The sequence below is a fragment of the Lagopus muta genome, chromosome 1, assembly GCF_023343835.1.
Source record: "Lagopus muta isolate bLagMut1 chromosome 1, bLagMut1 primary, whole genome shotgun sequence".
Classification (NCBI taxonomy): Eukaryota; Metazoa; Chordata; class Aves; order Galliformes; family Phasianidae; genus Lagopus; species Lagopus muta.
The window spans coordinates 61,104,188-61,116,480 of record NC_064433.1 but is presented as its reverse complement, the minus strand read 5'-3'; the positions used below and the strand labels follow the sequence as shown (position 1 = coordinate 61,116,480).

The 12,293-nt window shown below is 40.5% G+C and overlaps 1 protein-coding gene across 5 annotated transcripts in view; it reads left to right on the top strand.

The window, feature by feature from the left end:
- MICAL3 (microtubule associated monooxygenase, calponin and LIM domain containing 3) overlaps positions 1-12,293 on the top strand; it is a 140,372-nt gene that overhangs the window by 105,078 nt on the left and 23,001 nt on the right. For all 5 annotated transcript variants that reach the window (XM_048934196.1, XM_048934197.1, XM_048934192.1 and 2 more), the window contains 6 exons: positions 2,764-2,868; positions 3,472-3,594; positions 3,980-4,071; positions 5,549-7,409; positions 8,300-8,394; positions 12,056-12,106. In XM_048934196.1, the coding sequence (XP_048790153.1) occupies positions 2,764-2,868; positions 3,472-3,594; positions 3,980-4,071; positions 5,549-7,409; positions 8,300-8,394; positions 12,056-12,106 (2,327 nt within the window). The remainder of the gene's footprint in view (positions 1-2,763; positions 2,869-3,471; positions 3,595-3,979; positions 4,072-5,548; positions 7,410-8,299; positions 8,395-12,055; positions 12,107-12,293) is intronic.

The following is a 12,293-nucleotide window of genomic DNA, read 5'->3' as shown; positions in this document are numbered from 1 at the left end:
TCAATGTTTGTTGTAACCATTCTGAAGGGAGGCCAAACAGAGAGGTTATCTTTGGTATAACAAAGGAGGAATCTAGCTGAGTGTTTTGATTCTCTCTGTAAACTGAAAAGTAGGCCAGGTGTTATTCTCCCGGCTCCTTGACTAAAAGAACATGGGGCTTTCTTCCAGTCAAAAGATGAAGAGATGGGGTGCTGAAAGCAGTTGCAGTTATCTATAGCAACTGTAAACTAGCTATCTGATGAAGAAGACAGGAAAGAAGACGAAGGTTGAAGGTGGGATCTTTAAGAATAAAGATGGCTGTTGGCTTTGGCTTGGGGATCCATGTATCTAGGAAAGCCTCAGTAAAGCTGAAGGATGCTACCATAGGTAGAGCTCGCTTGCTTTTGTTGTGCAGTCATCTAAGCTCTGTGACAAAATTGATGATTCTGGGACTGGAGTTGAGAGAGTAGATTTCTGTAAGCAGTGCAAGTACCTAAATGAGTGGAACAGAAGTAGTTACGGGTATGTAATAATCTACAGCTAAGTTGCTTTGGCACATCAGAATAGCTAGCTCATCTATACAACTTTGCTTCTGTTGCTGCTTTGGCAGGAGAGCAGTGGTTTATGAGATAGCTGCACATTGTGCAGCCTGCTCCTGGCTGCTAGCTGGTACAAGCAAAGTGCTGATCCCAGTTTCCAGCTGCCATAGTTTGTAGCCTCTGAGTTATTGTGTGACAGCTTTTGGCCTCTTGCTTCTTATCCTAACTGCATATACGTATATGCACAGTATATGTATAATATAACCGACCACCTGCAAGCTCTCCATGTCCCTCAAAATGGGATCCCCCTTGCTCCAAGTCGTTCCTTGTCTGTGCATCCATAATCTTCGCTTGAGGTTTGTATACCAACCTATTTAAGAGCTGATTTTCTTTTCTCCCTCCAACACTCCCTGTGTGTATTGTGTCCCCTCGTGGTGTCTGGATCTGAAGATACACGTGTACATACTGGAATCAGATATTCCTAACGTCAGCTTACATTTCTACGGGTTTTGATTAAGATTACTCACATTTGCTGTTATCATAAAACCATCCCACAACATTATTATTCCCCAAACAACATAGGCTAGTGCATACTTCAGCAACAATCAGACACAGTTTGTTTTGTTCAGTACATTTATATATGCTTCTCTGGGAAGTCCAGCCTTTGCTGCATGACTCAGCTTCCTACACTTTAACTCTGTAAGATTCTGTATTTTATAAGCCTGTGATGTAAGGGAATAGGTCAGTGTTTTATCACATGTAAGCACAATTGCCTTTTCACAGTAGTTGACAGAAAATAAATTAACGCATATGTTTGTCTGTCATAATACTACAGAGGGGAAAAGCATAGAAAAAATACCTTGTGGAAAACGTAGAATGAGGAAGACAAACCCTCCACGGAAGGCTATATTTTGAGACCAGAGAAAAACTGAGAAAGAGGAGAGTCTGTAAGACCTCAGATTTAGGGAGGGTTGGTTTATTTTCAGGATTGTCTTAATTAGCAATACTAACATATCTGTGGTCCCAAATGCTCCATCGTCAGTGGCAAATGAAAAGATCAGTGTCCACCATCTGACTTTGAAGAAAGATGACACAGTGTGATCCACACCCATAGGGTGAATATAGGGAAAATTCCTTGTCATCCAGACTTGGAGGAATGCATCCAGACTCCTGCTGGAAACAATCTCCAGCTCTACTGTGGGAAACTGCCAGGAGCCCTCCTAGAAAAGACAGTGTGACACAGTGTGCATGCAGGTCCAGAAGCTTGCAATGAGTAGTTTACTGTAAAAGAGTGACCAAGAATCATCATTGTAGGACTGGGTGCTACGTGTATAGTTAGCATTTTGCATGATGACACATGCTGACTGTGTTTGCATTTGCAATAGTTGGATATATAACAGTGCTAAATGACCTGCTGCTCAAATCTAAGAATGTAGTTCATTGACTCTACCTTGAAAAATCTGGAAGTGCTTCTTTATATTTAAATTATGTTTGAAATTATGGCATTCTATGGAAATGCTTAATGAAAAAAACCCTAGTGAAACATTCATAGCGTTAGAGATGGGTCAAGGTGTTGTGGGCTGTGGGTTTTTTTGTAGTTGTTGTTGGGTCTTTTTTTGTGGGGCTGTTTTTTTGATTGTTTAAGTTTTTCTAATATCAGTTATTAATGAAAGGTAGACCTCACAGCTTGGTCTTCTCTCTTCCTGTGACTAAATACTGCTACAATTGCCAATGTCAAATGCCAAAGAGAGCCACAGCTGCCCAGAGTTTGTTTCCACACGTAATGAAGTTTAGTCCTAGTGCTAGACTGCTCATCTCTGATTTACGTCCTCAAAAGCCTGTTTCAGTTTCTAGATGAATAGTTGTGGTACACTGTGAGATTTCAGTTTTCACCTAATACACGGGTGCTATGAAGTGATAGTGATTTACTGGAAAAAAAGTAAACTTAATTCTGGTTTGGTGGCCTCTCGGTCCCCTTCTTGTTGAATTTTTTCAGAAGGCCTTCTTCTCAGAAAAGTCCTGCAGCTTTCACTGCAAATGCCTTACAGATCCCAAGGGACAGGCACTCCTTTCTTTCTTGGAGTTTGGAAGTATAATTTCATATTATGTCCTTCCAGCTGACACACTTCAGAATTTCTTGTTCTGACAGTAATAAATGAATATGTTCACTATGATTTCAGTTCAGTGTTGCCCTTTTCACTGTATAGATGTTTTTCTTTTCTCTAAATTTTGGAATATATTCTAGCTTCGTGTGAAGATAATGGTGTGGAGGATGAGCTGGGCACAGAGCCTGCAGACACTGAAGGGCAGGCGGGTGAAGAGGGAGACACGGGTGCAGAGCTGGATGACGGTAGGGTATCTCTATGCATCTTGTGAGCCACTTATGTCAACAGAATTGTATTGATATAAAACAGTTTGTATGAGGGTACTTAAGCTTAATCATGTTTTCAGTAGGAGTTTCTTTCAAATAGCCTAGAGGGAGCCAGGCTTGAAGGACAAAAAGAAGCAGAAACTTCTGTGCTATGGGTTGTAGAATAAATTTCTTGCATCCTTTTCCTGCCTGCTATTTAGAAGACTCAGTCTTGTGTTCATGTTCAGTATGAATAACAAAAATAGAAGTAGATTTGTGAAGTGGTCATAGTATTATACTAAAAATCTCATTTAGAAGTTTTTAGAAAACTGAGAAGCTATAACATCAATTACCTCTTTAGTATTTTCTAGTAATGATCTATCATATCTACTTAAATGACTGTTTCAGCACTAAGAAAAGAACTAAAACATTTAGGTATTCATGTTATGAAAGTGATTGGAACCATGTGAACAAAAGAATTATGAAAGTTTTTGAAAATAATAAACAGATGTCCTGATGGACTTGCATCCAACAGTCGTCTTCTTTTTTTTCTTTTCTTTTCTTTTTACCCCTTCCTGCCCAACCTGTGTTATTCATGACCAGATGACATCCCATCTGATGCAGAAGCCGAGTTTCGCTTACGTCGAGGTAGCGCAGAAGAGCCAGGACTAAAAGTTTCTGAAGATGAAGAAGGAGCAGAAGATGCTTCTTGCCGCGTGACAGAAGGTAATAGCTTTCCCACCAGTGTTTGAATGGTTGTAATTGCCTTCTGGATAGTCTATACATTTATTTAAGATTTTAAATCTCTTGGATTTGAACCAACTCACTGCTCTCAGTGGCAAGGTATGCGCCTGCATTGATGTTTTGCAAAGTCCTTTGATTACGGCTTTGGAAAGAGTGAGAGCCCATCTAATTGCTGCTGCTTGTGGAATTTTTTATATAAAATTTTTTACTGCTTTGTACATGGACAAAATTTTGGTGAGGTTCCAGATGTCTCATCTAGAATTTGTAAGACGCCGTGGAATTTGTCACTACTTGCTGCATGTAACATTAAAAATTCAGGATACAGCAGTCTCATTTGTTTTCTTAAACATATTTTTGCTTTCTATAGATCCATGCAAGCCGTCTGCTCCTAACCAGTCAACTAATGACATTGTTCTTCCTCTGTCTCCAGCTGATAGTCTCAAAGCAGAACAAGCAGAGGTAAGAAGGGGAATTGGTCGAGTTTTCTGCTTAGAACCTACAGTTCAATAGAACTTTTTGTTGGTCAAACTATTGAGAACTGACAGCCATGCTCTTTTCTTCTTTTTAGTCTCTATAATTGGTGTTCTTGAAATTTCATTTTATGTAGGCTTTAAAAATAATGTACTGTCTTTCTTTCCTACTTTTAGAGTGTAGAGGCTCTGTCATAGTCACCCAAGTTCCCATCACAAAATGCAAAAAGAATTAAAGAGGATCTTTTCATTTCAATGCACAGTTAATAAGAAGTATATTGCATATAATGCATAATGGAAGTCATCAGTGAGCTATTTCTTGTTTGTCCTGGTTTGGGTATCCTTTCTGTACCAAAACCAGATTCTGTATTAATCTTATTTGTATTACTTATTCCATAGTAACCAAGTGTTTAGTTTTTCCTGGGTAGCAACATAGTTCAGCTGAAGGAAGCTGAGTTATTTAACATTGTACTGTTAGCCCTGAAATCGGCATGCAAGCTTACTGTTGTTTCCAGCTAATAGGATGCAAGAACAGAAAGTCCATGACCCTTAAAATGTTTATTTCAAACATTTATCTCCAGTGTTTGTGAAGAATTGCTTAATGATATGACTTTCCTAGAGAGTTTTGTTATAAACCATTTTACTTGCACAACGGACAGATGATGGGATAAGGCTAGTTCGCTGACAGCAATTGTTGACAATATTGTCTATTAAAATGGAGGGTGGTTATTTTTTCAGACTAATCCAATGATTCTGTTAGACAGAGTTATACTTTGCATTGGGATAATGCCCAAACGCAGTACTTAAAGACCTGAGTGCTTAATATGTCATAGAAACACACAGAGCAGTTTATTCTCTTGTGGTCTTGTGACAATTGAACTAAACTTCCTGCTTTTAGAAGAAAGCTAGCACAAAAGATGCCATGGAAAGATAAGAACTCAGTAAGAGAAGTCCCTTGCCGAAAGGTTAGATATAAAACCAAGAATTGTACTACTGAGTAATATGGCAGTTTGCCTAATTTGCTCTTAAAGCACCCCTTGCTTTAAAAAAAAAGTTGCAGCTGCAGTAGATGCAAGCCAGCAGAAACTGCTGTGTTGATGAGAGCTTGAAAGACTTGAATGAAATCTGTCTGAAATGAGGGACTCCTCATATATGCAGAGTTGGATATTGAAAGGGAGAGTGGGAAAAGATAGAAATAGATTTCTGGACTTCAGCATTCTTTTTGTTCCAAAAGTTAAATTTGCCTTATTGTTGTGTACAAAGAATAGTTTTATACAATTGGACGTCTGCACCTGAGAAGGAATCCTAAACAACATTCAAGGCCTAGGAGCGAGACGCAATTTGTGCTTTCTTTTTTTCTCCAAGTTTTAATACTTGGGTGGTTTAGCAGTAAAAATGTAGCAGCATTCTAATGTGACCAGTGACTACTAATATTTTATTACATTATATTATATTTTATTTATTAGGATGTAAAAGATCCCCTGGCTGCAATAAAATCTCCAGAGGCACGCTTTTTCCCTGAGCTTTTCCTTCTTGAGGAAGGACCAAAGGATGAAATTCCCAAAGACAGAAAAGCTAAAAGCCCTTCTGTGCCACTTTCTCCTGTGTTATCTCAGCCGGTTGCATCACCAGAAACTACTGCACCTACATCTCCAGCAGAACCTCAGCCAACAGCACCAAAATTGGCTTCATCTCCAACGTCTTCTCAAAAGCCTATCTGTTCACAGCCTTTGCCTTCTGCTGAGACATCCATTCCATCCCCAGTGGAGCCTCCAGTATGTTTCCAGCCTGGCCCAGCCTTAACTTCTACTCCTCTAGCTAAACTGGTCCTCAGGAACCAGGATAGCGAAGTGGAGAAACTGGGGAGCCCTACCACTGCAGAAGAAACTCTGAAACGTAGTAACCTCGTAGAAGAGTTCTGGATGAAGAGTGCTGAAATCCGGAGGAGCTTAGGACTCACCCCAGTAGACAGAAACAAACGTTCAGAATCAAACTTTCCTGTATCTGCCCTTGAGACAACTCCTCTGAAGACTTTTAATAGTGAGAGTGTCACAGGGGATGAAAGGATGCATCTTGTGAAGCCACAGCCTGCCCCAAGAAGGCAGGGACTGTCCAAGTTAGAAAATGAGCAAATTTCTCTGCTCACTCCAAAATCTCCATCAGAAAAAGAACTGAGGAGTTCCCATGAAGTTAAGAGAGATGTATCCAGCAGTTCGGGACTTGGTCTTCAGGAGAGCTCATCTAACATGAGAACTTTGGCTAGCCAGAGCTTCAACACTTCTGACTCTACTATGCTTACTCCTCCATCAAGTCCCCCACCACCACCTCCTCAAAATGAAGAACCAGCTACTTTGCGTAGAAAAAGGTATCAAGCACTTTGGCAGAATGAGGTTGAATCCAAGTCACCTCCAACACCAGCATCAACGCCTCCCGTTCCTCCACGCCATGAGCCAACCTCTGCTGTCAAAGAACCAACGCAGGCCAAAAAGGATGACGTGCGAAAGTCTTTTGCAGAGAGTGTGGATGAAATTCCATTTGCTGATGATGTGGAGGACACATATGATGACAGGACAGAGGACTCAAGCCTTCATGAGAAGTTCTTTACACCTCCTACCAGTAGGCCACGGCCAGAGAAACCACTTGTTTTGCCTTTGGTGAAGGAAAATGGTGGTCCACCCTCTATGGAGGGAGGGGTTAACCAGAAGAAGAGAGTGTTGCCTGAAATTTCTGCAGAGGCCAAGGAGCTTGCTGAAGAAAGGATGAGAGCCAGAGAGAAGTCTGTCAAGAGCCAGGCACTACGTGATGCCATGGCTAAACAGTTATGTAAGATGAAAGAGATGGAGATGGCTGCAGCTGCAGCTGCTGGATCCGCAAGGGCACGAAAGGCATCTTCTATGCCTTTGAAGACCAAAGAGTTGTTTCATGACTCTCCAAAGCACTTGGCATTGAAAATAGCAGAGGTGTCCACACTAAAGCATGATGCTGCTAGTGAGAAGTTCTCCACTCCTGCTGATGTGGCTGGACCTGAAGGATCTGTCACCTCTTCAGAGGGCTCCAGTGGGAAGAGTAAGAAAAGAACTTCTCTTTTCTCCCCTCGTAAGAACAAAAAGGAGAAGAAATCCAAAAATGACAGCAGGCTTTCCGACAAATCTAGTGGTGGGACAGAGGAAACAACGAAGTCCAGGTCGTTATGGAAGTCTGTTTTTTCTGGGTATAAGAAAGACAAGAAGAAGAAAGCTGATGACAAATCCTGCCCAAGTACTCCCTCAAGTAGTGCTACTGTGGACTCTGGCAAGCACAAAGCATCTCCGTTGATTACAGCTGCAGGTACAATAGATATGTGATACAGCTGTGTAATCCTTGAAAGTAAATTTGTCATCATGATACTGTGTTGATTGGCACTTCTCCTCATTGTTAGAGGTAAAGATCAGGATAAGCAGCAACTGGAATTGTTTGTCTGCATATTTACGGAATTAAAAGGATCCTTAAATGGAAGCTTCACTCTTAATATGTACAAGGCACATCCAGGTTCTGCCTTATGCTGATTTGAGACAGAAGCACTATTTACTGGAGTCAGGTGTTTGTGATGTTAGATCTTTGTTTTATATGTGATCCTCATCTTTTCCATGGATGTTCTGTTTCTGTTCCTTTCAACCTGGTTCTGTGGATACAGAATACTGCAGAGATGCAGTCACTGATGTGTTCTCTGTGATCTGACGACTGTTTGCTCACCTAAGCGTGCAGATTCTGCAGCCTCATGTAAATCTCTCATATGCCATTAGGTACAGACAGGGATGTTTAATAGCAAGTTGTGATATGGTAAACTAGCCATAAGCATGATCAAAAGCAAACATGTTACATTTCTTTGACCTTGTTCTAAAAGCCAGAATAGTGCTTGCTGCTGTCACCAAGTGCTGTATGTTGCACTAGAGAATTGAAGCAGCAGAAAGGAAGAATCATGACCGTGACTTCTAGTACTGTTCACAGAAAGTGATACACACCCAGATTTAAGCTTCTAACTAGTGACTATCATTCTGTGGAACAGTGCTTCTGTGCTGACTATGTAATCCGAGGCAGCACAGCTAAGACTGGCATAAACAACTGTAATTTTGAAGTTGAAGCAACTTGCCAGCTGAGATCTGAAGTGCTTACAGAGGGAAATGCACTCTTGTAGCTACTATTTTTCTAACTCCCCCTTCTTATTCCTATCTTCTCAGATTTGCAGCTCCGTCGACACCTGAGTTTCTCAGAGGACTCTGACCTCTCCAGTGATGACGTTCTGGAACGTTCCTCCCAGAAATCCAAGCGAGAGGTAGGCAGATCTTGTATCATACAGATCAGAGACTCAGACCCATGGCAGGAGCTTGGGTAATGCTTTTTGTCATTGTTACTGTTTCTTCTGTGGAACAGGCCTTCCTGGAAGCTGACCAATGATTTGTTTCACTTACTTCACAATTACATGCTACTTCTTACTGTTATAATATGAAGCGTCTGTTATCTCACTTAGGTTGTTTTACAGCTGAATATCACAGTCTGAATAGTGAATCTTGTCCCTGTAATGATCATGCCAATACTCTACAGAAAACAACAGTTTAATGTCAGAAGAGCAAATTTCACTAACTCTTAAGCAAAAAGGTTGTCCTCACCTGTTATAAGAGTCCGACTGCAGCACTTTGTTTCACCAGCTTTTTTGATAGATTGATGAGGTAGAATTCCAAGCAAACTGCAGGCAGCAGTATACTTTTTTATGCCTCAAGAGCACATTCAAGACAGATTGTCAACTGAAAGGTAAGCCATAGTTTGCAGTCTGTGACTCATGCAGGTCTACATATTTTTCCTAGGCAAAGAGTGTTAGTACCTTCTTATTCTTGGAGAGATGAGCCATCAGTTGTCACTCCTACTTTGACCTAGTTTTGTTTGAGGACTTCTTGGTAGTTGCTGAGTATTTCTTTGCGTCTGTTATAAAGAAAACAAATGTAAAGACAAAATACATAATGATTTTGAAATCCCAGTATATAGTGATTAGCCTTAGCATGGTATTTTCATTCCAGTGTAGTCTGGTATGAACTGTGTTTCTTCTGAGAAACTTCTTGTTCCTGAGCAAACTTCCCCAAGCTAATGCAGTAGTACAATGGTGTAAGACATATCAACATCTAAAATAGTTTCACTTTAAGTGGTACTTTAATGAAGTTATTGAATAAAATGGACTACATACCAGTGCACCTTTGTAAATCCCAGAAAGAAAAATATTTTTCGTTTATTTGCAGTGTTTAAAAAAAGTGGTGAGAACCAAGTGCCAAAGTTAGATGCTTGTAAGTTACTTATTTCAGTTTTGGATGGCACTGTTCCACTGCTGGTGGAAAATGTAAGGATATGCTCTGCTTCTTTCATTGTTATTGGCTTCTAAGCTCTGCAGGACAGACTTTGTAAGGTATAAAGAATAAGTAGAGATTCCATTGGCCCTCCTGGTACTACAGAACAAAAAATGAATTCTTCCTGTCCTTTCTCAGTGGAGCCTGGTCTGTATATTAAATAACTCAGGAAGAGATTATCTCAGAGGGTAGTGTGCCAGACACAGTGGTCTGTACCTCCTGTCTCAAACCTTTGATCTAGTCCTGCATTTCTGTGTATATATAAGGCTGGTAGAAGGATTTGATGAAAACTAAGAATTTCTTTGCATTTACTTACCTCTCTTTCAGTTTCTCGTCCTAGTTGATGTAGATCTCTTCTGAGAGGAAGATTATTTTCTTTTTATTTTATTCCTTTTTTTCTCTTCCCCTTTCATTCCTTCTTGCATGCCCTCAAGGTGTTTCATGAGAAATTCTGCATTTTCCAAGAGATGCAGAAGAACGAGGTACCTGTGGTTAGCAGAGGACAGATATGCAATAAAGGGGTTCAGATAAGAGTTACGGAGTTACTGTTCTACCTTGTGTGCTCCTTCAGGAGGAAGCAGGCCTTAAATAAGATTCCTGCCTATTTTCAGACTTGAGTATGCATTGATGGCCCATGGTTGTTGGTTATTATTTTTTTTTGTATGTGTGTCTTTTCTATGTTGAGCTACTTTCATTTAAAATGACATTAGCAGAAAAAGATATGGTCACTGAGCTTTGTGGGCATAGGTGACAGTGGCAGATGGCTGGAATCCTAATACTCAAAATATCTCACCAGTTTTGCCAAAGATATCTTGGTAACATCTCATTTTCTCCTGTTTGCTGTTGCTGAGCTTATAGTAAGAATTTCTTTGGCTCAGCATCTGCCCGTTATCTAAAGGAATAGTTTTTGAGAATGGATTTGTTTAGAGGAAACAAATCAGAGAGCTCCACTTACCTAATTTTATTGCATCCAGTCCAAGGATGTGAAACATAGATGCAAACATGGAACGTGTTGCTGTCAAAAGAAATGTAACTGAACTTTGGGACTGACGAAACTGGGTTTGTACTGATTTGGGGTGGGAATGTTATGTGTTTTAAATTACAAGCTACTTACTATGGGTAGAAGTTTACTTCCTATATGGCACATAACTTTTATGTGAACCCCTTCTCTAAACTGAAATTTTACTTCTGCTGCTTCTCCAGTAATTGTAGTGAGCTTGCTTCCTAGATGGCTTGCTCTGTGTAGCCTGTTCTCTGTGATCAGCAGCAAATTTCTTCCGTGTTGTTCAGTGTAATGTCTTTCAAGAGAAGCATCTTGTAAAGAATTCCTACTGTGAATACCCTGTGGGTTCCTTGTGTTGTATGGGTGTGTCCTCGTGCGTGTTTGTCACTGTTCCTCTACAGTTGTGGTGTTGTGATCAGACGTGTTTTACTCACAGGTAGTTTGCTTTTTACTGATGTTTGCTTATGTGCTTAAAGTTGTTCTATGGCTTTTCATTTGTGTTTTTTTTTACTTAATTAAATGTGAAAATGCAAAATGCTGACTGCCCAGAATGGCATAATGCCCTCTGTACTTCATGACACAAGACAAATTTCCCCTCTCTTAGACTCTAGGTGGTTTACTTGCCTTATTTTCAGGTACACTTTAACCTAGAATATTCTTGGGAGGGGAAAGGCTATGATTCTCCTCTCCTCTCCTCTCCTCTCCTCTCCTCTCCTCTCCTCTCCTCTCCTCTCCTCTCCTCTCCTCTCCTCTCCTCTCCTCTCCTCTCCTCTCCTCTCCTCTCCTCTCCTCTCCTCTCCTCTCCTCTCCTCTCCTCTCCTCTCCTCTCCTCTCCTCTCCTCTCCCTTTCCTCTCCTCTCCCTTTCCTCTCCCTTTCCTCTCCCTTTCCTCTCCTCTCCCTTTCCTTCCCCTCTCATGAACATCACATCTTTTTTTTTTCCTCCTAATTTTAGCTCCTCAGGTTCTCTGGAGGTTCTCTTTTTAAACAGGGAGATGACAGGTAACTCACTCTGAGCCTATCTTGTGTTTCTCCAGTCACAAAGCAGCGAGAAAGATTATGTCATTATTTAAATGCAAATGATTATTTTGATGGAGTAGAAATTATTTTAAACCATGAAATAGACACAACCTCCATGAAAGGTTGTAAAACAGTGTATAAATGGAGAGTTGTGTGACACAGTAATATGTGATTGGCTTAGCAAGCTCAGACCAAATATGCCCCAGCAAACAAGACATTATTCCATATTGTACGCCAAAATTTTGTATGTGTATGTATACTTACTGCTCAAGTGGATATTAAATCCATAGGTGGATAAAGGCCAAAGAATTCTCTAGAAAGAAAGTATTTCCAGGTTGATTGTATCTTGAAAGAGGCTGCCAAAGCTAATCGCCTTCAGGAGACTGCTAGAAACTTGATTTTGTGCACAACGGTTTCATTGTGCTTAATCAGACTGGGCCGTGTTCAGCATTTGCACAATTCTGTGTTGCATTTAAAAACAGCTTTATTTTTTTACTATGCATCTGTTTTCAATGTTGAACTGATTTTACTTCATTTTGTATGTTTTTTATTTTTTTCCTTTACCATTCCCCCTTTAAAGTCGATTTATGTACCACACGCCTTGGCATTCAAGAGATCATATTCGTCAAAGGTAGTGTCTCCATTCCCAGTAGTTGGCCATTGTTGCATGTATATCCCTGTATTAACCCATTGAATATGTAGCTACCCATCACATGTACACTAACATCACAACATTGATTGTGCATGCGTGAGATGTTAGCAGACATGGGCAGCAAAATCTGTGTAGAGGCTGTCTACCAACAATGCACTGAGATCCA